This window comes from Pleurodeles waltl, chromosome 4_1 (genome assembly GCF_031143425.1).
Source record: "Pleurodeles waltl isolate 20211129_DDA chromosome 4_1, aPleWal1.hap1.20221129, whole genome shotgun sequence".
NCBI lineage: Eukaryota > Metazoa > Chordata > Amphibia > Caudata > Salamandridae > Pleurodeles > Pleurodeles waltl.
The window spans coordinates 563,960,922-563,986,029 of record NC_090442.1 but is presented as its reverse complement, the minus strand read 5'-3'; the positions used below and the strand labels follow the sequence as shown (position 1 = coordinate 563,986,029).

Below are 25,108 nucleotides of genomic sequence, written 5' to 3'. Positions count from 1 at the left end.
AACAGATGTTTTGGGCTCTTTGAGACTATTAATCATCCTCTTCCTGTCAAGAAATGAAAACCCACACAAACTGCCAACATGAGGTTTCAGCGGGACCTGCACTTCATGTTGATAGTGACCATTCATGCAAACCACCAATGTGAAGGTCCAATGAGACCTATACTTCGTGCTTGCATCAACTGCCACAACAAAGCTACAGCAACGACTGGCTCTTCACACTAAAAAAGCGACTGGCCATGATGTCTGACCTGCTGCTTATGCTGACAATTACCTTTTTTGGGGCCACCATGAATCATAGCTCCTTGGATGGACTTGAGAAAGTAACTCTCTAATGGGATGAACCTGGTCCCTGTATCCAATCTGTGCTTCATCACAGTCACTCTGAACTTGGGATTTTACCCCAGTCCAGCATGACCAAAATACTAGGGCATGGCGCTTTGTGCTTTTTAGGGCTATTTTCTCCTAAAACGTTAAAAACTAATTTATCCAGGTCTACTGATTGGATGTTTGTAGTTTTAGTCTTGCATCATTTATTAATGTTTACTCTGTTTTTCTAAGCTGGTTTGGCATTTTTCTTGTGTTGTGTTTTACATTTATTACTGTTTGAGTGTGGCATAATTACTTTACATGTTGCCTGTAAATTAAGCCTGATTGCTTTTGTGCCAAGCTGCCCAAGGGTGAAGTGCAGGTTTATTTAGTGATTTTTGTTGTTCACCCTGACAAGGATTGTATTTATCATTTGAGTGGGGGTTTCAATATCTCTCAATTAACAACCCAATGTCTTTTATTAATGTTCAGTGATGGGATCCAGTACTTGAGTTTGAGCAGTGCCGCTCACGATTGTGTAAACATAAAAATACCTGGTGATAATTTGACATCATATTCAATTTGTTTAAAATTCCCCTTTTTTCAAATGTAATACCTACCTTACATTTGTGCACATGTGACATCTGCTAGAAAAATGAGTTTGGATCTCAGCAGCATTGATAACAACACAGTAGCATGGCTGAAGAGGCTCTAAAATGAGTGAGGGCAACAAAATTGGACTTTCAACTAACTCTCAGAGCCTTTTGAAGGGATTCATAGGATGCTAGATACAATAGAGCAGGAGGATGATGATACGGTCTACCTGAACTTGTGACCCCAGTTCATCGCGACTAGTTAACTGCAAGTGGTGCTTTGTGTTTTTTGGTGCAATTACCACCTTACACTTTAAAAACTCATGTCCTGTTCTATGGATTGGATTATTTTGTTTAAGTATTGTTTTATTTATTATATTTTGGTTTGGATTTTACTTTTGTTGTGATTTCACTTTATCACTGTTTGAATGCTGTATAAATACTTTACACCCTAGGGGACTCATTACGGATGGTGGTCCTACTGCCATATTACAAATAGGGCGGCCAGGGAACTACCAGCTCTGCCAGGGTCAGAGATACCGGTTGTCTGGAGGTAGCGGCAGGCCAAATCTGCCAAGGCATTGCTGCCCTGGGGATTATGACCCCTTCTCTGCCAGCAGTTTCATGACAGTACCAACGCTGTGAAAATGCTGGGGGAGAACAGGTGCAGGGGGCTCCAGGAGGGCCCCTGCACGCTTGGCGTGGGCAGTGTAGGAGCCACCCTCGCCAGCACAATCACAATGTTCAATATCTGCTTTGCAAACAGTGAACATTACGAGGGTGCTGGTACACTCTGCGCTCTACGGCATTACCACTGGCTTGATTACAAGCTGGAGACAATGCTGTAGGCTTGTTTCTGCTAGGATAGTGGGAGGAAACTCAGGTTTCGGCCCGCTGTCCTAGGGAAAACTCTTAATGGGACCGGCCGGGAGGGAGCCAATATGGCGGCAAGTTCCTCATCGGAAATTCACTGGATGGTGTAAACTGTCCACCAAACTCTTAATCAGCTGCTGGGCCTGGTTGTGAATGGGTCAAGTAATTCCTAAACCTATGTTTATCCCCTAGGATTATGAGTCAGAAGGCATTTAATGTGTCTGAAAGTTATGGAATACGTTAAATACCTCTAGCTTCAGTTAATTTAAGCAGGTCAAACCTGCAGACGTTTTACAGGGGAAATGTGTATCTTATTTACAATACCACGTGGGTCTTAGCAAGCTAAACAAAAAAATCTGCATATTACTCCCCAGAAACTCCTAATAGGTGCTACTTATCACACCCGACCAATAAAGTACCCCATAGCATCTATGGTCTTAATCAGGCCCAATACCTCTATTTTAAGCTTTTGTGCTAAGCTATCAGAAGATGAATCACAAGTTTATTTAATGACTTTTGGGGTTCACCATAATGTGGATTGTGTTTATTATTTGAGTACAGGCGTCCACTTCTAGCAGCTAACAACCAAATTTGTTACAGAGCTATTTGTACTTAAATTATTTTAAATTCACATCTCAAGTTCTCTTAATTGGATTTATTACATTTTGGTGTCATTCTGTTTATCACGTTTCACTCTATTATACCAAATCAGTATGGGATTTTTATCATAATGCATTTGACTTAATTAGTGTGCTAGTACTGCATAAATATTTTACACATTACTGTAAGTTAAGCCTCTCTGCTCTGTGCCATACCTACCACGGGGTTTGAGCACCTGCAAATAATAATCTAATTTCTCACACTCCATGGTTCTGAGCCTTTTAGAGATGCACTATAATCTTCATTGGTGCTGTGAAAAAGAGTGAGTTACTGTATTCTATGTAGGAGTGTGTGATAGGTTTCACAATCATGGGTGTGTGGATGTTAACTAGGAATCGGGGTATTTTCACCAGAAATGTTTGTTTTCATCATAACCTAGTTTGGCTGTTCTTCCAGCAACCCAGAGAGTAAATGGGGACTCCTCAATTTGCTGATTAATAATTAATATCAACTATATGTAGTTCAGCATTTTCTTACTGTTGAATGGCTTTGTTAGCAATCCCTATTTTAAAACCAGGACATCGAGAGACTTTATTCAGTGAGGTGATCCTCATTTCCTAAAGTCTGGACTGCATTTTGAACTCCCACCCTGTTAGATAAAGAGCCTCAGGGGTAGAAGAAGACAAGAGGAAAAATAAGGGATGTGGCTACAAGAATATAAAATGCTGAATATCTTTGCATATGGAAATAAACCCAACCCTGCCTATGGATGTGATTGCAATAGATGCTAAAGAGAAGAAACAGAAGATGTAATATAAAAGGGGGCAGCATAACCTGACATTGCAGAGAATCATGGAGGATGTATGTCCAACCAGCAAGTATAGCAAACAAAAACAAGGCCTGAATCAAGAACTAAATGCAAGCTCCAGCTGTATTCCTTCTCCTGGCATAAGACACTTACCCACCTCTGGTGGCATGCTTCACCGTCAGACTACATCATCAGACTGCATCCTCCTCAGAAACCTCAATTTCCACCTGGACAACCTCAGCTACCCCAAAACCTCATCCCTACTGGAGTACCTTGCCAGCATCTGTCTCCAACAGCTGGTCACCTCCCCAACACACTCAGCAAGAAACACGCTCAACCCCATCTTCTCTGCCAGCAGCAAGATCTCCATCAGCCATCCGCCACACCTCCGAACTCCTATGGACTGACCACCACTGCATCCATTTCTTCTTCACCAAACCCACCCAGCACCACAACACCCTCTGACACCCATGCAGATGCTGGAACAAGGTTCTGAAGACCAACTCAATACCACCCTCCACAACACACACCACCAACCTCCAAGGATGCCACCACATCTGCACGCCTCCTCCACCAATGGCTCTCCCACTGTGCCAACACTCTGGGCCCCCTAAGGAAACCCTCTAGCAAACATACCACCAAGAAGGCCAGCTGTTTCTCTGCCACCCTCCAAGAGTCGAGAAGATGACTCGAGAGAAGATGGAGGTGCAGCAAGACCCCAGCAGACCACGCAGCCCTCAAAACCGCCATTACATCACACCTCATTGGAGCCAAAAAGAAAACCGCCAAACAAGCACGAATCAATGCCAAAAGCACACGAGAGCAAACAACTCTTCACAGTGATCAAAGAATTCACCAAACCTCACTCTGACACCACAAGCCACTGCCACCTCATCATATTCTTCACTAAAAGATCTTCGAACATTTACAACAGCTTCACAGCACAGGACCCACCAGCCCCATTCACAACCACCCCACCCAAAGATTCCAGACCCCCGTCAACCCTGACCACCTGGACCACCCTCACCACCAACGACACCCTATGGATCATGAAGACTGTCCACTTCGGAGCCCCCTTGGGTCCCCGCCCCCACCATATCTTCAACTGAGCCAGCAACACCATCGCCCCCGAGCTCTGATGCACCATCAATTGCCCCGTCGGGACCAGCACCTTCCCTGAAGACTGGAAACACACAGAGATCAACCCCTTGCTTAAGAAACTCTCCGCAGACCCAACAGACTTCTAGAACTACAGACCCATTGCTGTGCTCCCATTCCCAGGCCAAAGTTTTCAAGGAAGCCATCAATGCCCAACTCTCCAAATTTATCAAGACCAACCACATCCTGGACCCACCTCCTGGACCCCTCCAAATCCAGCTTCAGAAGAAACAGCAGCACTGAGACTGCTCTCCTCGATGCAACAGGCGACATCCGCAATCTCCTGGACCAAGGTGAACCCCCAGCCTTCATCCTCCTAGACCTCTGAACCACTTTCGACACCGTCTCCCACCCCACCTTCTGCGCAAGCTTCCATGATGCTGGCATCCATGGCAAAGCCCTGAAATCAATCCTCTCCTTCCTCACAAGCCGAACCCAGAGAGTCAAGCCCCCACTGTTCACATATGAATGTACTGAGATCAGCTGCAGCATCCCCCAAGGCTCCTCTCGAGTCCCACCCTCTTCAACATCCACATGGCCCCGCTAGTGGACATTGTCAGAAACCACGGACTCAACACTCAGCTGATCCTCTGCCCCACTGACAAACCAACAGTCACAACACTCAATTGTTCCTGTACCTCAATGATGAACCAACAGTGACAAAGACCAACTTGCCTCAAGCTTAACTCCGACAAGACAGAAGTCCTCATTTTGGGCACCACCACCTCTGCCTGGGATGACTACTGGTGGCCTGCAGTGCTCGGAGCCCCCCCACACCAACTGACCACACAGGTAACCTCACCATCATCCTCGATTCCTTGTTCTCTGTGAACCACCAAGGCCTCGTCTTCTCATCCTCCTGCTTCCACACACTTCACCTATTCCGAAAGATCTTCAAGTGGATCCCCATCAAATCCAGAAGAACGGTCATCCAGGCACTCACTCACCAGCAGCAAGCTCAACTATGGCAATGCACTCTACGCAGACACCACACAGAAGCTCCAAAAGAAGATGTAAAGAATCCAGAATACCACCGCTAGGCTCATCCTTGACATGCCTCAATGCAGCCACATCTCTGGGCACCTGAGAGACCTCCACTGGCTCCCTATCAACAAAAGAATCAACTTCAAGCTTTTGATGCATGCCTACAAGGCCTTCCACAACATCGAATCTGCATACCTCAACCACCGCCTCGCCTCACACACAACCACCAGAAAACTCTGTTCCAGTCACCTCGCCCTGGCCACCATTTCACAGAGCCACAAGACCACAGCTGGACGAAGTTCCTTCTCATACCTCACCGCTAAGATCGAGAACTCCCTCCCTCTTCATCTCAGGGAATCTCCCTCTCTCCTCATTTCAGGAAGGACCTCCAGATCTGTCTCTTCAACTGAATCGGCCATCCAGGGCTTCAACTGAGTGATAGACACACCCCCAAGAAGCATCCTGAGAACTGAACGGGTGATTAGCCATGCTCTATAAGTCCCTGATTGATTGATGGCATGCTCTCCTCATTCAAGGCAATCTGACTGTCTAAAATGGGATCTTAATTTTAAATCTTAAAATAATCTAGTGTTCAATGTATCCAGTAATTCTGGATGCCACCAAAAAGGTTAAAAAGCAACAGATGTTAGGAGTTAATATCTGTTCTACATCTCAAAGGCTACCATCTAAAGTTTATCTATGAAGCACAGTTGGATCAGTGACCTTCATCAGGATCAGGTATCCTCACATTGTTGCTACCCTATATAGTGTGTGTTAATCAAGTATGTGTAAGAAGAGGGTAAGCCTGAGGTGCTTATGTATAAAGAAAAGAGGAGTATACTCACAGTTTATTGTGGTGTATAACACCTAAGGGAAACAGAGGACCATACTTCATAATAGTTGCCAAGATTCCGTTGGTAGGAATGCCAATAATGTAGTTAGTAGTAGAATCACACATACAATGCCATACCCATGTGAGTCAATGAAAAAATACACATAGTGGGAAAAACCTAAAGTTGAAACACCAAAAACTATGTTTTAGCTCCCCCTGAATTCGGGATAAATGCCCAAAAGATGGTGCAAAAAGTGTACCTCCTTGGTGTCCAAGGCCAGGCCTGGCTAACTTTCGAGGATTATCATTGCGTTATATCAAGACCTTACTCTAAAGCCCTCATTATGAGTGGCTAGGTAATCTTCCCATTAGCTTCTCCCTTTCTCCCCGAGGTACAGTGGTACAGGTAACTACAGAGGGACAAAGTAACTGGGAGAATAAAAGTGGGACCCCAAGTGGCACCTTAGAAGTTAGGAATTATCAGAGAAGAATTGGTGATTCCAGCCCCAGCTATCCCGCTAGTTCCTAGTTCCTCCCCTATTCCTATTTTACACAGCTTTCAGCACCCTATATCACCTTGCTAAACAGCTAAAAGATCTGCAGTGTTCCAGCAGATCTCAGTATGTCTATGGGATAAATAACTGGGTCACTCACCATATCAGACTCAACTTCCTCTATTACTGAGGGGCTAAGAAACAGTTCTTCACATAGAAGTCAGAGAGAATACACATGTTCTAGTTTCTCTATGATGGTATTCTCTGACCTAGCTATTGAGACCACTCAGATTCTGAGGAAGCATTGATGTCTTATTCCTCTGATTAGGAAAGCAAGAATGCAAACACTAATTTCAAAATATCCAAGGTAAATGTTATGGACAGTGGCACAGCATACATGTTTACTATTGTTGAAAAGACTAAAGACACCTAATCCAAAAGGATTATCCCATTCCGGAAATTATTCCTGTTGAAAAATCTGATTGGACCAGGGCAGCTCTCTGGAAGGTTTTTCCTATTATTAAACCATGGCAGGAACTCGGAGGCGATGAAGTCTTATTGTTATTGGCACAGCGGATGGATGTTTCTGTATACTCATTACATTTGTATGGGTTTACCTAGCTGGTACTTTTAAAATGGTGTGAGCAGAAATTTCGACCCCGAAGGTGGGCCACTAACAATTGACATTTGAGGATAGCCAGGATTTATTTATATCACCTAATTCAAGAAAACATTGTGATACATTTCGAGGTAGGGTTTTTTGAAAAGCTTCAGTAAAGGGTGTTATGCATGTCTCCACTGCTCATTCCAGCGCAGTTTTCGATAGCCTTTGAAGCGACAAACCAAATAGTGGTTTACCTCACAGATGTGTTGTAAATTAAATTATATCTTTCTGTCCCCATAACCACAACATGTATAATACTTTGGCTGAAGACATGGGCTGGTCTTTTCAAACAAAGTGAATAGTTGTAGCTACTTATTTCCCTGCATCTGTTAATTCCATTCCATGGCGGGTTAAATATTTCTGTAAATAGTGGCTTGGCTGCATACATTTTTAAATCAATATTCAGAAATATGTGTTCGCTGTAATACGGTCACTGATAACTTTAAAAAGTTATATGGGATTACCCCACCTTTAGTAGATTCTGGAGCATGATGCTGTGTTATTTGGAGAATACCTTTGGACTAACACTGGTAGTTCCATTTTCATCTAATTGTTTAACATTCTTTAGTCATGTGTTGCCATCCCATGTCCACCGCTGCTGCTCGCCTGCTGTTTTTCAACCGTGGCAGAATGGTACTGTGAAATGAAACAAGTTATGGTGCATGGACGGTGTATTGCAGGCGTTTGGTTGAGATTCATTCATTTGAACAAACCTAGTGCAGCATATCTGAGCGAGTAAACAACTTTTGGTAAACTGATAATTAACTCCCAGGTCTTTATGGGGTGGCCTTTATGTTTCTCACTTACTTATTTTATTGTACATTCTTAACTAATTTCTTTTTTTGCACATTCCCATCAGTTTTCATCCTTTTTGTAATAAATCGTTACTTAATTTTTCATTATATTAATTAGTGATTATAAGAATGTATCTTTAACAACATTTCTAGTTTCCTTTGAAAAAAAATGGAATTGCATGTCCTTGTTCATCTCTAGATACGGTCTTTTGCCTCTTTTTACATTTCTCCATATTGTTTTTTGTTTGCCTTCTGTGATTACGTTGTCCTTCTCTTACCTTTCTTTATTCAGCCTGACTTTAGATCTGTTTCCTAACTTGTCACAAACAACGGCATTATTTGTCCAGTCTCACTCCTCAGCTCCTCCTCTGATAACTTTCCTGTTCGCTTCACAACAAAACTTCTTACAGGTGTCGTTTCTGAACACCATTACTGAATTTAAAAGCATGTGTTAAATTGTACTTCCTTCTATGTTTTCACCAAGGGCAATATATTCATGGTAAAAGTGCTAAGAAAATGAAACGAAACGAAAAGAAAGCACGAAAGTGGATTCACCAAAATGCCAGGGGAAGCAGAAGTGATATAATTCGACCACAATGACATCACAGGAAACTATGTCACATTACCTTAGACCTGCTGTCACACTCACCGCAGCTGTGTCTTAACTATCTGTCTTTTTTCTCTTCAGTCACTTGTTGATGTCAGTTTATCACCACGCTAGTCTCCTCATCTATCTCAACACTGTCTTTCTCAGTGATCTTACACACTCCTAATTTTATTACCTGTTCAGTCTCTTTATTACCTCTTTCACTTGTCTCCCACCACTCTTATAATCTGTTTTCTGTCTCTTTCGCATCTGTCTCAATATCACCCCCATATTTCGCACCTATCCTCCTTCCCTCTCCTCTCGCTCAGCTGTTTCTCTCTAACCTGGTATCTGTATTCTTATCACCAATTTGTCTTTCTAGCTGTAAACTATATAGGCCCCTGTCTGCCATTCATCTCTCTTTTTATCACGTCTTTCAGTTATCTTCCTTCTTTCAGTTGTCGCTTTTACACCTCTCCACCTCGTGCTGTTTTGTTTCTAACCTGTCTCTTTATTGTGACTCTCTCTCACACCTTTCGTTGCCTCTCTTTCTGTTTCTTTCTGTCATGTCTTTCTTATGTCCCGATCTATCTCGCAACTCTTATACTTTCATCCTGTCTAAATGGTCTACCCCTTTCTCTGATTCGTGGTTGTCTCTTTGTCACCTGTTAATGTATCACCTATCGCTCTTACATGTATCACTCTTTCTCACCTGTCCAAATTTCTTTTACACCAGTCACCCCTCTCTCTGTCTCTGTCGCACACAGATCTTTCACTGACTTGTCTCTGTAGTGTCCTCTTCACACTTTTCATTTTGTTATTTTTCCTTATTTCCTCCCATTGGCGTTCACCTCTACCACTATCTCTACTGTATTTCTCATGCCTTGCTCTCTTCAAATGCTCAGGGGCAGAAAGATTCATAGAGACTCATTTTTAAAGGGCCTGTTCCTCTTTTAAAAATTAAACAACTGTTTTTCAAGTTTGTATTTTGTTTAGAACCTCTGCTGAGAGTTGTTACAGCTTTTCATGCACACAATTTAGCTGAGAGCTAGGGAAAGTTAACAACGCTCATTAGAGCCTTGTATGACATCTGTTCTATTTATGACACAATCTTAACACCTCTGAGGGCAGGGGTCACAAGGACAGTGCCAGAGACCTAGAAAAGCAAGCCAACTTCATGGCTGCAACCCATGGTAACACATAAATAACACCCATGAAAGAAAGGAAATACTCACGAGTAGTTCAAGTTCTCTTTCATTGTGTCGTCCATGCTGCACGGCCTTAGCATCTATACTTTCATCTATCTCTTCCACATCATCTTCGGTTGGATAAACAATCTGAGGTATTGCTGCATCTGAAATAAAAATCAAATAAAAAATGGTTAATGAGCAACACAAGCCTGATGATGTGTGTTTTCATCAGAGATTTGAAATGTTTCATAATATGTTGTTACCTGAATACTTTGAGTAATCCCATGCATCTTCATCTCCGAGTGCTAGAATTTCCTCTTCCTTGCTGTTAAAATAAACAGAAATGCAGCAGTTGTAACTAAATTGTACATGAAAAATTATAAGAACGGTTCTTTCCCTATCCAGACCGAAGATAAAAATGATGAATAGTGTAGGAAATCCACCTTTTCTGATCACTTCTTAATTTTCTTTTTTTTTTTTGCTGTACCCTATAGTGTTGCTGGTCTTTTAGCTCTGTGCACTTTACCCCTCCTACCCAGTAGTAAAGTGCTTGTGCTTCCCTTTTAAATGTGGTTGTATTGGCATATTTCTAATTGGTACATTTAACTTACCTATAAATCTCTAGCATATAGTACACAAAGTACTCATGGTTTGAAACGTAATTGCCACTAGTGGATTCCTGCATCTATTGTGCCAGTCACCCACCCCGAAAAATTGTACAGTTTCTTACATTGGTATTCAGCTTTGGGATCCAGGACTTATTCTTGGCAGTACCACTCAGTTATTTAAGTTAAAATGAAAATAAATCATTTTTTAATTGACAGCAACATTGATTTTTTGAATTTGTAATTGCCTTTTCGACTGAAATGGATAATTTTTGTTTTTTGCTCCTAAATTCCTTCTTTTCCTCAAGTTTTTGGGAACATGGAGGTGAATTCTGGCTAACATGGATAGCCTTAGCATGGTGAATCTGAAGAAAATGTTCAAGGAAAAAGGGCTATGATGGGCAGAGTATAAGAAGAGTCTACCAGAATGCCTTTAGAACTTGAGAGGAAGTACATCTGTTGCAGTTTACTCTACAGAAGCAAGACAATGTAGAGGAGATGGGGGAAGAAAATGAAGAAGACATTGAGTAGGCTCTAGTATAGGCTCTGTGTACTATAGAGTGGCCTCACCTGCAGTGTCTTGAGCAGGGAACACTGTCTCAGTCAACAGTTTGTCTCAATCAGAAATAAAGGACAGACAGGTAGAGAGGGACCTGAAATTGAGGCTGGCTACACTTGTCTTGGAGGAGAGAACACTGGTTGCTGAGCAGCATCAAGGTTGACACTGGAGGAGAAGAAATGAATCTTGGCTGTGGGAGAAACGTTGGCACTGCTTGCACATACAAGAAGCCAGTGAAAGCTGAACCTGAGAGGCAAGAGGGCTTCTGTGTCTATTAAGATGGTGGCAGCAACAGAAGTAAAAGAATCCACATCCTCAAAGACCTGATGCCAGGTATGTGGTGGAGGTGACAACGATTAGTGGTTCTCAGCATATGAAGAGGCCTATGGCTGCTTCGATTCTCAGAGGAGGACTTGGGGCCAGTCTGTTGAAGTTTAGGCCGATTGTGGGGAGGAATATCTAATTGACCCTTGAAGTAGCTGAGAAGATAACATATGCCCCTATGAAGAAACCCCTCATCATTAAGTTTGGTCTAACACATGAAAAATGTCACCTGAGGTTCAAGGTTAGCCAAAAGCAGTCACACCAGTCATGGGTGGAGTTTCAGGATATTTACAGTAAGGCACTTTTGGATGGCTGAAGGGCATACAGTGAATGGGTATGATGCGCTGTACAAGTTCTGTACACTTTTGTTAGGAAAGAGCACATTTTAAGCAATTGTTTTACTGAACTGCTCAGGTACCTAATTGATACCAATCTCACTGTACCCACAGAACGTGGGAAGGAAGCAGACTTCTAGATAAGCACCAAAAGTAGCTTGGAGTGACCCCAGGATGGGTGTGTCAGGATCCTCTCCACAGAGGGAGGTGGAAAGCCATGATAATGCAAGAGAAGGATTTCCAGACCTCTTCAGAGCACAGAAAGGGAGGATATGATGGCACATTTTCACCCTTCCCAGTGTTATGATTGCCTCCAGTCATGGCATAAGAAAGGAGACACTATGTCAAACTGCTGCCTAGACCATTGACTATCATAAGCTCTAGTACCAGAAGAGTCTTTGTACTATCGAATGGCCTCACCTGCAGTGTCTTGAGCAGGTAACACTGTCTCAGTCAACAGTTCGTCTCAATCAGAAATGAAGGACAGACAGGTAGAGAAGGACCTGAAATTGAGGCTGGCTACACTTTTCTTGGAGGAGAGAAAACTGGTTGCGGATCAGCATCACAAGTTGACATTGAAGGAGAAGAAATTAATCTTGGCCTTGGAAGAAACATTGGCACTGCTGGCCCATGCAAGAAGCCAGTGAAAGCTGAATCTGAGAGCCAAGAGGGCTTCGGTGTCCACTGAAGATGGTAGCAGCAACAGCGCAGCACTTAGGAGAGGTAAAAGAGTCCACATCCTCAAAGACCTGATACCAGGTATGTGGTGGAGGTGACACCGATTAGTGGTTCTCAGCATATGAAGAGGCCTATGGCTGCTTCGATTCTCAGAGGAGGACTTGGGGCGGCTCTGTGGAAGTTTAGGCCCATTTTGGGGAGGAATACCTCATTGGCCCTTGAAGTAGCTGAGAAGATAAAGTATGCCCCTATGAAGAAACCCCTTATCACTAAGTTTTGTCTGACACATGAGAAGTGTCACCTGAGGTTCAGGGTTAGCCAAAAGCAGTCACACCAGTCATGGGTGGAGTTTGTGGATATTTACAGTAAAGCACTTTTGGATGGGTGAAGGGCACCAAAGTAAATTATTATGATGCGCTGTTGGGTATACTTTGGTTAGGAAAGAGCACATTTTAAGTAATTGTTTAACTGAGCTGCTCAGATACCTAATTGATACCAATCTCACTGTACCCACAGAACTTGGAAAGGAGGCAGACTTCTAGATAAGCACCAAAAGTAGCTGGGAGTGACCCCAGGATTGGTGTGTCAGGATCCTCTCCACAGAGGGAGGTGGAGGTTCATCGCTCCAGTTCCCCACACTAAATAAAAATGTGGGTCCTTAAAATTTGCAATACCACTCACAATATCTAATAATGTATGTTTTGTCCATTACACCAATGTCGTTCCTTCAGCAGATGCCCTCCAGTCACATACAAATAAAGGAAATGTGCAAATAGACATGCCCCATGTCTGCAAGAGAGAAAAGTGTGGATAAGCCTTCCACACTAGGTTTTAACGACACTATAATGGACAACATTGTATTGTAGTGTCCCTGATCAGTCACTGGGCTCTTCCTGTTTGTTGTTTATTCACATCTTGATTCAAGTTCCCCAAAGCATGCTTGCAGATGCTGTAATTGTGTAGTTTTAAACTTTCATATTAAGGGATTTTGAGAATCACAATTCCAACTGACTTCCAATGAATCTCACTGGCCAAAGTAAAGGAACAAGTGTGAACCCAAAAAAGTGATGCATATTTAGCAACATTTTAGTAGTACACTGCTAAAGATTTGTTCAAGGGTATGGAAATGATAGTTATTATTTTATCTTTATTGTCACAGTGATGACATTACATTTCATCCCAGAATTTTTGAACTTTAGGCACTCACAGTCTGTGACCACTTTCCGAAATTAGCCTATCTCTAGAACCATGGTCACATTTCACTTTGCTGGACAAATGTTACAAAACCTACTGAATTTTATTTTTGTTCCTCATTGAACTCTGCCCTTTCTGTCCAGCCCTTCCTACTCAACCACAAATTACTCTCAATCTAATCCTGAAAAATAGCTAATTTTCATTGAACCACATTCATCATGAATCGCATAGGAAATCGAAAATAGTTCAATACCATTCTCAATATCATGCCCATTATGGAGATGCTGGTCACATTCTAAACTGAATATATTAATTCCCTTCAGGAAAAATATCTCACCAATAAAAAGGTCACTCTAGGTTGCTCTTTCTGGTCCAGAAATGCCTTACTGTTACATGTAGAGAACGTCACCTGGGGTTTGACATCCTAACAGTGAGGTTTTCTTTGATGTTTCACATGGGTCATAATTGCAGTCTCTCTGATTATTTGTCAGATTATGTCATAAGGAAAGAAGAATGAGATCCTTTAGCTGGTTTTGCATAGTGAGCATTAGTTTCAATTGAGAAACTGGCAAACAGTGATTTTTAATAATTCTGAAATTGTGAGCGGTCAGGGGATTACTTATCTTTGATTGCCCTGAAAATGATTTCTCTCTCTTTCTTCACCTACCCCGACAGCTGCACAAATATGCATGCCTGTGTGTTGAATTAGATTCGTGCGGTGAGGGCTGTATGTGATTTCAATTTAGTGGAATATAATTACTGAGAAACGATTTCAACTAACTATTTAATGGAAATTTTCAGGATGGATGGCATTTACCATTTCATATAAAACAATTCATAGGATATCCTTTTTAAAACTATCTTTAAATGCAATGGTGTCACATCTTGCATTCACAAACATTTTGTTGGGGGTATTTATTGATCTTCTCCAGGGGATATTACTTTGGATCTACACCTTTTATATTGTCAATTACTAAAGATGCTTTTAATTCGCTGCTGCTTTTAATTTGCAGACCTCTCACCACAGCTACTTACTACTCATGTTATATTGTCAATTACTAAGGATGCTTTTAATTTGGACACCTCTCACCACAGCTAAATAACACCTGACTCCCTCCCCATCACCACTCAAAACACCACACCCATGCATGACCATTAATCTCCACCCATCTCAATACTAAAAAAAAAAACCTTCATCACACATAATTCACACTCACCCTTGAATTCTAAAAATCCTTTCTACCCTTACACTCCACCAATCTCTGAAACCCAAAAACCCTTACAGCACCTAAACTCCATCCATTTGTGAACCCTAAAAAACCTTGCTATGCCTAAACCCCACAGATCTCTGACCCCTCAAAACTCTCACAGCCATATACAACATCCATGTATGATCTCTAAAAAACCCTTACTACTCTTGAACGGCATCAATTGCAGACCGCTAATCATCCATCATCTGTGATCCCCAAAACCCTACTCTACCCTTAAGCTCCACCCATTCCTGAACCCTAAAAATCCTTACTATGCATAAACCCTACCCATCCCTGACCCCTCAGAACTCTCACAACCCTAAAAACACCTAGGCCAGATCTCTAGAAAAGCCTTACTACTCCCAAACAACATCCATTCCAGACCAATAAACATCCCTCAACGCCCCTAAATGCCACACATCCCTGTTCACTAAAACACTTGCTACCCCTAAACCCCATCCATCTCTGAACCTTAAAAGGCCTCACTATCTAACCTCCATCCATTTCTGAACCATTCACCTCTTTCTGCCCATAAGCCTCTACCAGCCCTGCCATCTAAAACCTGTCACCACCTGTAAACTTCACCAATTCCTGATCCCTAAAAGCCCTTCACTATCCCAAAAAACTACTCATCACTGAATCTTTAAAATCCTTCACCAGGACTAATCTTCACCCTTCCATGAACACTAAAACACTCTCAAACCCCTACACTCTCCCTTCCATTAACTCTAAAACACCCTCACTGCCTGTAACTCCACTCATTTGTGAATCCTAAAAACATCTCACCACCCCTAAATTTCACCCATTTCTGATCCCTAAGAATCCATTTCTACACCTGAACTCAACCGATCCCTAATAGCATAGTAAAGCTCAGCAATCCTACATGTAACGTGCAAATGTAGACTGCCTAGACACATCTTACACCACCACACAACAGCAGAAGGTACCTGTGACTTTCAATCTGTACTGCTGTATGTCTGTATAAATTATATTATATTGCAACCACCAAGACCACACTGTAAACTACTGTAAACCAACACTGTAAACTACTTATACAAGCAGTAAGCAACTTGCTTATATTGCACATTACCTGTAAATATACTGTTACTCTGTGTCTTGGTATACTGACTTACTCTGTTCAGTGCTCTGATACTTTTAAATCATGTTCACACTTTATAAAACTTGCAATGAACAAATAAATAAACAATTAATAGCATCTATTGTAAGAGAACAGACTACATTCCAAACAGGAGAATGCTGAATCAAAAAATACCCCATGCCCCACTTGGGCGCAAATAGGAGATTTAGCACCTCTAATATGCTCCATGGTGAGGTAGGAAGCCCACTAAACACCAGGGATGTTTTTTATAAGTAAAAGGGGTGGGAGTGACCTATCCAGACATCGGGCCAATCCCCCACCCTCAAAATGATCCCAACAGTCTTTCTGTTCCCCCTGGTGGGTCAGATACAGGTCTTTAGCACCAAAGTGTCCCCAGTAGAGCCCACTAGACACGCTGGAGATTTATTATGAGTAAAGAGGTGAGAGCAGCCCACCCAAACATCAGGCCGAGACCAAACCTCTAAGATGAACATAATCACCTTTCTGCCCCCCAGGGGGAAAATAGGAGGTTTTTATCTTCAACATGCCACCCTGGGGGCACAAAGCCCACTAGACACCTGGGACTTTTTTATGTGCCATATAAGAAAGGGATGGGGGGGTTTCACCCACAATCTTTCCAGGGGTCAGAAAAACAGTTGTGCCCATTTTGGATGTGAACTGCTCCCACATATTATATGTTTGGGCCTATATTTCCCCTGTTGTTTAGTTGTTGCAGATTTTGAGTAAAAAGCCTTAATCCACCTGCGGGCAGCAGAAAGACTGATTAACCTATTCTGGGGCAGGAATATGGTGTGATGTATAGATGAGCTGCCCTATCCCCTTTTTTATTTTTGGGAATATTGTTCTCCTGTATCTAGATGCCTTTCTGTCCCTCTGGGACAGATTTTGGGTATACACCCTCAATCTACACTCAGGGAGGTAGAAGTACTGATGCACAAGTCTGGAGTGAGGGCATGGCACAATGCCTTGGTGAGCCGGGCAGTCTCTTTTGTTTTGGGCCTATTTTTCTCTGATGTCTGGAGCTCCTTCTCTCCCATTTGCCTAAATTCACACATTTTCCGTCTATTTCTGTGACAGAAACCTTTGGAAATGACAGCGATTCACATTGTTCCCACCACCAGCTGTTCTCTCATTTGCCCCAATAAAAATGCTAACCCACTTGTGTGGCTGGCCCTAGCGCCCATGACACAGACATTTATTAAAAATAGACACCAGACTGAGTCCAAGGTGGTGTGCTTCGCATGTGTTTCACAACATTTTCTTACCCACAATACCCTGCCAACCGAAAACTTTGATTATGATCATACATTTTGCTTGCACTTCTGTGACAAAAACCTCCAGTGACCCACAAAAATACCTCCAACCTAGTGTTCCCCCACTCCTCCTGATCACAAATTGTACCACACTTGTGTCAGTGGTCTAGTGCCTGTGACATGCACAAATCAACGCATGGTCAATGAGAGTCATGAAAGCATGGATTTTCCTGGTTGAAATATGATGTGTCCATCTCCCAGTTTGTAGTGTATTGTTTCACAGGCATAATGCCTAGCCACGCTCCTAGGGTCCCATTTTTATCACGAGATGTGAAGAAACACAGAACATTTGTTATTACCTTTAGTTTCTCTGCATTTGTTCCTCCCAAATGTAAGCCAGTTTGCAAGAAAGAAGACATTTTCCAAAATGTCATCTGAACCACATGCTAATATGGCTACCTACAAATTCAGAGATGTACAAATAACCACTGCTTCTAAACTCAGTATCTGATGCACATTTCAGAAACACATAGGTTTCCTCCATACCCATGTTTTGCTCTTTATATTTTATCACATGCATTGCTATATAGTTGATATACAATAAAAAAAACATTGTGAGATGCAAGCTTAGTTGTTGGCTCTGGGTACCTCCACTTCTTTTAGAACCTACATACCCTATATATCCCTGCAACCAAAAGGATCTAGCGAATGGAATTGTATATTGCTTTTTTAAGTAGTAGTTTCAGCTTTATTTCGGTAAAACAATACCATAAAAGCAAACTGGCAAAATTCTTACATTTCTAAAAGGAACAAAGACACTTTTTAAGAGAAAAAAGACAAAAAAACACTAAAAACAGATTGAGACCAGAGCTCCCTCAGGGCCATACAATACAAATAGGCAAGTTATGGGTATAAATGTTATTAAAAATCAACAATTAATCAATAAAACACTATAAAATATACAGTACACATCATCATGCAAATCACCATATAAATATTATAAAATTTTATAAAATACCCCTAAAATATAAACCTTTATACAAAAAACAGTTAAAATTGCTATCTCACTAGTAGTAGCATTAACTATGGACTAGCTCAAAAAGTGACCATTATGAAAATAGGATATATGCTTTTGAATGATTATTTGCCTCCAGTAGGTTCAAGTTGCCTCTACAATCTTAGCAATATAGATACCATCATCACGTGAGGGGTTATTTGACTAATTTTTAAGAGATGATTAACAGTCCCTAGGGCCCAACGATTCCTTTCTTTCTTGCGTGCCTAGATTACTTAGAGGTCATATACGATCAAGTAATGCAAAAAGGCACATTGTTCTAGCAGCAGCTAATATTCACTTAACTACTAGAAACAAGTTATCTGATGTTGGTCTTAAAAACAGTAAATAAAAGTCGATTACAGTATTTCATTTGTAAGACCCATAAAATGTACCTCCCGTGCCATCAGGCACTTGTTTGCCTAACTAAGAGGAGATTTTTTGGGATAAAAGTAGATAAATATCAGAATCCAGGAACAAGTTTCATAAGTGACAATGACCATTCTAGGTAACTTAATCAACCTCCCAGTAACTACGGTCCTCCCGGGCATAGACAATGTCCCCTGGGCTAGATATATCCTTGGCTTATTGTAGGTCCCAAGGCCATTGAATTGCAGAGGGTGACTCCCAATTATCGATTTCAGGACCATAGGTTAACTTTGGGAGTTTTGCCTGAATTAAAGCGCCTACAACCTCAGGCCCGCCTTGTCTCTGATGAATGAAATTGCTATTAAGAACCGGCTTAGACCAAAAACAACATATGGTATCGAGCTGGATCTCAAGAATCTGGCAGCTTCATTGTAGTTCCTGATTCCAACGTTCCTGCAGATGGGTCGGATCCATTTCTTCCTTAGTTTATCGTAGGCAATGCAATTTAAAAGGACATGATCCGTCGTTTCTGGTGTCTCCATATTACATAGCTCGCAGGTCGCCTCATGATTACTCCCATTCAGGAGGCCCCATTTAAAGGTAAAAGCCTTGACCTGGAGAATCCCATATCGATACTTCATAAATAAAACTTTTGCTCGTCTAGGTTGAATAGTATCGATCCATTCCTCAGCGCTCGGTAGTGGTTTAAAATCCAGAAAACTTAGTCTACCTGAATCCTTGCTATGAAAATGGCTATTAAAGATGAAGTCCCAAAATACTTGATTTAGTCGGATCTTTGATTGGGTTGTGAGTATATGCGGTTCATCCCAATAGAATTTCAGCCCTAAGTTGTAAAAGCTTTGCCTGATATAATGAAGCCACGGGAGGGAAATAGTCTTGTCCAAGCCCATGATCTCAATTAATGCTTGCCTGTATTGGATCAGTTCAGGGGTTGTCCAAAGTCTACACCAGTAGAGCAGGGGCCTCAGGGCTGCCAATTTGCCTATTTGTTTCATATTAGTGTCATAGGCTAAGGGAATCAACGGAGTGGATGGAGGGAGGCCCAATACCCCCCTCATGAAATTATTTTCCTGAGTTGCCAATGGAGTTAGTTTTGTGAATCCCCAGAGTTCTGCGCCATACAGAGCAGTGGCCTGTGCTTTGCACCTATAGATCTCGAATACTGGTGACACAGTGCTCGACCTTGAACATTTGTAATTTTTACTAATTGCCATGGAGCTATGAGTTAAGGAGATAGCAGCTTTGTTGATGTGCAGCGCCCATGACAATTTGGCATCAAGCAGTATCCCTAGGTAGTTGAAATTTTTAACTCGTTCCAGTGCCTGCCCTCTAATCCAAATGTTTCTCTTGAGTGCTTTGTGAGGGTTAACAGTTAAGTATTTAGTCTTGTTTGCATTTATTTCTAACCCCTTCAAGCTGCAATACTCACTGAATTTATCTAGTAGAGTTTGCAGGCCCATTGGAGTTTGAGACAATAGGATGGTGTCATCTGCAAAAAGGAGGGCGGGGACTGGATCATCATTCAATCTTGGTGAGTCGTGGTTACTTTGTTTCAGATGATGAACCAGATCGTTGATGTATAATGAGAAAAGTGTTGGGGCGAGCACACAGCCCTGTCTCACCCCCCTCTTGATAGGTATTGGGTCTGTCAACTCTCCTTTTGGCCCCCACCGGACCTTTGCGAATGTATTTTCATGTAGCCTCTCCAGCTGGCCCAGGAGGTTCCCTGGCATGCCCTGTTTTCCTAATGCTGCCCATAAGGATTCTCTCGGCACCAGATCAAAGGCTGCGCGCAGGTCCACAAACGCGATATACAGGTGGCCTTTCTTTAGTCTAGTGTATTTCCATATTATTGTCAATAGCCTAAAGGCCTGGTCAACTGTACTGGTCTGTTGTCTAAAGCCTGCTTGGTATATAGACATTATGCTGTTCTCTTCTATCCAGGTATTGATTCTATTCAGGATATGTCTAGCATAATTTTTTTGTGTGACGTCTATGAGGCTAATTGGTCTATAGTTCCCTGGGTCTTCCCTGGATCCTTTTTTGAGGATTGGGATTATTTCTGCCCCTGTCCATGTCTCGGGCATTAGGCCTCCCCTTGCTATAGCGTTACTTAGAAGGTTTAGATAAGGTGCCCAGATTTCTATGCTATGTTTGAACAAATCCCCCGGGATCTTATCCAAACCGGGGGCTTTTCCTGGCTTGATTGCTTCAATGGCAATCACCGTCTCCTCCAGACTAAACTGTAACTCGGGTAAAATACCCCAAGTAACTGGGGTTTTATGTCTTGGGGGATAAAAATCGAAGGTGGGGGGGTCAGAGTAAAGATATGTAAAGTAGTTAACCCATGTTTTGGGGTCTATGTGATGGTCTGTAGTAAATACCCCCTCTTTGCTACCATGGGTAACTATTTTCCAGAAGGTCCTTGCATCATTGCTTTTTGCTGCTACCAGCAGGTCTTGCCATTTTTGGTCCTCCCAGTTGCGTTGGGCAGTAGCCAGCGTTTTCTTATAACTGGCCCTTGCCTGCTGTACGGCTAATTGATTTTTTTGCTTTAGTGCCTCTACCAGTACTCTTTTCCTCTCTCTACATTTGATAGTATACCATGGACTGTTAGGGGTGGTTTGGGCCTTCTCCTTTTTGTGCTTATTCTGTAGCTGTTTGGTCAGGACAGGTCTTAACATAGTGCTCAATGAATGGTGGATAGACGTAATAGGAATGTCACTAGGTTTATTTTCTGCATAAGGCTCCAAGAGATCAGAAAATATGTTGTAAATATTTATCATAGTGACCTGATTGCCTAGTATTACTGGCCATTTTACAACCCTTCTGTTGTTACTGAGGGTGGGTTGTAACTCCACCTTATCATGTTCTATATATTTCGAGTCCAAATCTAAGAAGTGTGCCTTGAATTCAATTATTAGCGGGAAGTGATCGCTATCCCTTCTTTTATCAATTTTAAAGGTCGCTAGTCTTTCCCATGTATTTATACTATGCAGAATGTAATCTATTTTTGAAGTTGAGTTGCCTCTCTGGAAAGTAACCAGATTAAGGCCGACTTCACCCACTCTGCCATTGCATGCCCTCAGTCCATGGTTTAATGTAAGGCTCATGATTTGCAATGCGGCCACTGTGCCTGGAACAGTTTTTTCTATTGTTAGGTAAGGAATTGTTCTAATTCGGTCTTCCTCTTCTGCTAAATGTTCGAATCCAGTTATAGGTTCATAATTACAATTAAGGTCACCCCCTATCATAATTGTCTCACCTACTGGAATTTTTTTGAGCAGGTCGTCTAGTAGAGTTATTTCAGGAGACTCCACGTTTGACTTTCTAGGTCTTATATATCCATTAAACAAGTGGGTTATTATCTTATTTTTTTTTCCCATTATCAACCATAAAATGTCCTCCGACTCAGTGGCTTGCATGCGTATCTCAACATTTAATGAGATCTTCGCCCATACAACCAACCCCCCAGACAGTCTCCCTCTGGCAGCTGAAGTTGCACTGATAAAGTAGGTTTTATATCCTACTTTATACGGTGGATCTTTAAACCACGTCTCCTGGAAGAGACAGACATGGTGTCGATCAATATAGTCCTGCCATTCGGGGTCTATAAGCTTATTTTTTAAGCCAGCTACATTCCATGAAATCATGGTGATAGGACCCCTTCCGTTTAGGCTTGTGGCATTGAAAGTATGGCTCGGATAAGTTGTTAAATTTTTCCTACCATACAAGAGCTCCACTGCGCTCCCTGCCCCTATAGCATGAAGATCATTCCCTTCATGGGGCTCCCCTACTATTGGGTCCCCATTGGGTTCCACTTGTGCCTGTTCTATCTGGATTAGTCAATCTACTCTCTCAAGGTTTGAATCATAATTTCTCTTTTGCAGTCCCTCATTGTGATTGAGTTTATGCCTTTGTACTCGAAGTTTGGTAATTAATGGATCCAAGCTAAACCTCATGGCATTGGAATTAGGGGCGGGGGTTCTCTGTTCCATGTCAATCAAACCTCTGGTTAATCTTCCATCCTTGAGTGTTAATACAATAACGTCAAGTTGCCCCCTCTCTCCAGGGATTCTTTCTGTCCCCCTAATATCTGATCGAATTATGGATAAACAGTGTCTTTTGGCCCTAATCCAATGTATAAGCTTGTTTTTTAAGGAGTCCTCATCTTCTCTGCTATTTAAGGGCAATTTTGGAACATTTAACAGATGAACAACATTGGTCCTAGTAGGAAACCTATCCTCCTCAGAGTATGGATTCCATATAGTGTTTTTGTTATAATCATTAGATACTTGGGGATAGGAGTTCAGAGTAAGTTCCAAATTCCCTTTTTGGGGTCCTTTTACCAAACGGGGATCTCTTTGTGGTTTCCCTGTTCCTTGGCATAAGTTACTATCATTTCTTCTCTGGGAATTGCGTGAACCAATATGTTCCACATTGACCCCTATCGTGCATCCCTGTGGTTGTTGTACAATCTTAGCTGTAGCTGGGGTAAGGTTAGGGTTAGTAATCAAATTTTGAGGATATGTGGGTCTACCTTGTAGATGGAATGATATGGGGGTGGACTCCCTTTCGCATTGGCCTCTATAGGTACCCCTACCCCCCTCCTTTTCCACAATATCTGTTAAGGTTCTTACTTCAAGTTTCAAATCCCTAACTTCCTGGATTAATCCGGTGATTAGATCATAAAGGTCTGCTATAGAGCTTGTTTTATTTTTTAGAGGGTTCCCTGATTCTGAATTGAGAGGAGTGGTCCTTTCACTATCTAGCTGTACAGTTGGGATAAATGAGTGTAATTCATCCACGGGTTCCCCCTCTTGTGCTTTCTGTATGTTACTACTATCGAGTTCTGCCAGGACTGCATATTTAATGGAGCACCTAACTTCGCACTCCTGGATATGGCCCTTCTTCCTACCATTATCAATGGTGCATAGGTGTATGGGTCTAGTTGCAGCAACCCTAGGGCTATCAGTCCTGACATCAGATGGTGCCTCCCCCTCTTGCTGGGAAACGATCTCTATCGCTTTATCTTCCACTGGTTTGATTTTCTTCGCGTAATAGGAGGTAATCTTTTTATCGGGACCCTCCCGAATAGTGGTCCTACTGCATAGTAATGACTCTACCTCCTCGATAAGATCGTCTATTTCAGCTATTGTGGAGATCTCACCCGCATTTCTAAGTTTTTTTTACAGAATTTATCTTTCCCCTTGGGGGTTCTGATGCCTTGCGTTTTCCCATGGATTAAGCTGCCTAAATAGTGCTTTGGCTCTGTGAACCAGTCCCCAATATGTAATTATAAAGGAGAGTAGGAGAAGGGCTGGTAGGGATAGACCTATTTAGTACAATTATCTTCACATATAAGAACAATAGCTATATGTTTTCCGCTAAAAATATAAGCAGACCTCTTGCCAGTATAAAGAGGCAGAGGCCCAGCCTGGCCCCACTCCAATATTTATCGGGTAATGGAAAGAGCGTCGCAACAATAGGTGGAGAATACGGTCCAAAGGCCCTCTATAAAAGGACCTATTTAGGAGTAAGTATCAACACAGTACCTTCAGGCAGCCATACGTGTAGATTGGCATGTCCATGCAACTTTGGATGAATGTCAGGTGGGTGGCCCTGCCCTGCCTCTTCCTGGCAATGACGGGCAAGGACGGGCCCGCCCTTGGCCCGGGCTTCGCCTGGGCGCGTCCCGCGCGGCGGGAGCACGATAAGAAATTTAAAGGGCTCCTGCCCTTGACACGCCTCCCGGGACCTCCTTGCGCTTCCCGCGATGGCGGGAGCGCGATAAGAAATTTAAAGGGCTCCTGCCCTTGACACGCCTCCCGGGACCTCCTTGCGCTTCCCGCGACGGCGGGAGCGCGATAAGAAATTTAAAGGGCTCCTGCCCTTGACACGCCTCCCGGGACCTCCTTGCGCTTCCCGCGACGGCGGGAGCGCGATAAGAAATTTAAAGGGCTCCTGCCCTTGACACGCATCCCGGGACCTCCTTGCGCTCCTTGCTTTTTTAAATAAGTGATGATGACCCACAGATTAAAATGTTGTCACAAATGGCTGTTTTTGCCTATTCATTTTCAATATATATTTTTTATTTCAGTAGTTAGGGCCTGATTTAGATATTGGTGGATGGGTTACTACATCACAACGGTGATGGTTTTTCTGTCTGCTTGATATCTATATCCCATTTTATTCTATGGGATTCATATGTCGGCAGATAAGATACTTGTCATCGCTGTGACAGAGTAACCCGTCCGCCAATACCTAAATCAGGCCCTTCATTTCTGTGGGAAAAATATTAAAAGATGTACTCAAATACCCATTGCTGAATTCAGAATTGTGTCCTGGATTACTCACGTGTTTCACACCTGTTTCCGCCACAAATTGCAAGTAACTTGAAAGCACCAAAATTAGGAAAAATTGTCTACTTTTTAGAAAAATGATACAACTGTCATAAAAATAGT

The 25,108-nt window shown here is 42.4% G+C and overlaps 1 protein-coding gene across 1 annotated transcript in view; it reads right to left on the bottom strand.

Annotated features, from left to right (window-relative positions):
• PPP1R3A (protein phosphatase 1 regulatory subunit 3A) overlaps positions 1 to 25,108 on the bottom strand; it is a 400,387-nt gene that overhangs the window by 63,720 nt on the left and 311,559 nt on the right. Inside the window, exons 2-3 of the mRNA XM_069228951.1 lie at positions 10,146 to 10,207; positions 9,928 to 10,046 (exon numbers count right to left, since the gene is read on the bottom strand). Of these exons, the coding sequence (XP_069085052.1) occupies positions 9,928 to 10,046; positions 10,146 to 10,207 (181 nt within the window). The remainder of the gene's footprint in view (positions 1 to 9,927; positions 10,047 to 10,145; positions 10,208 to 25,108) is intronic.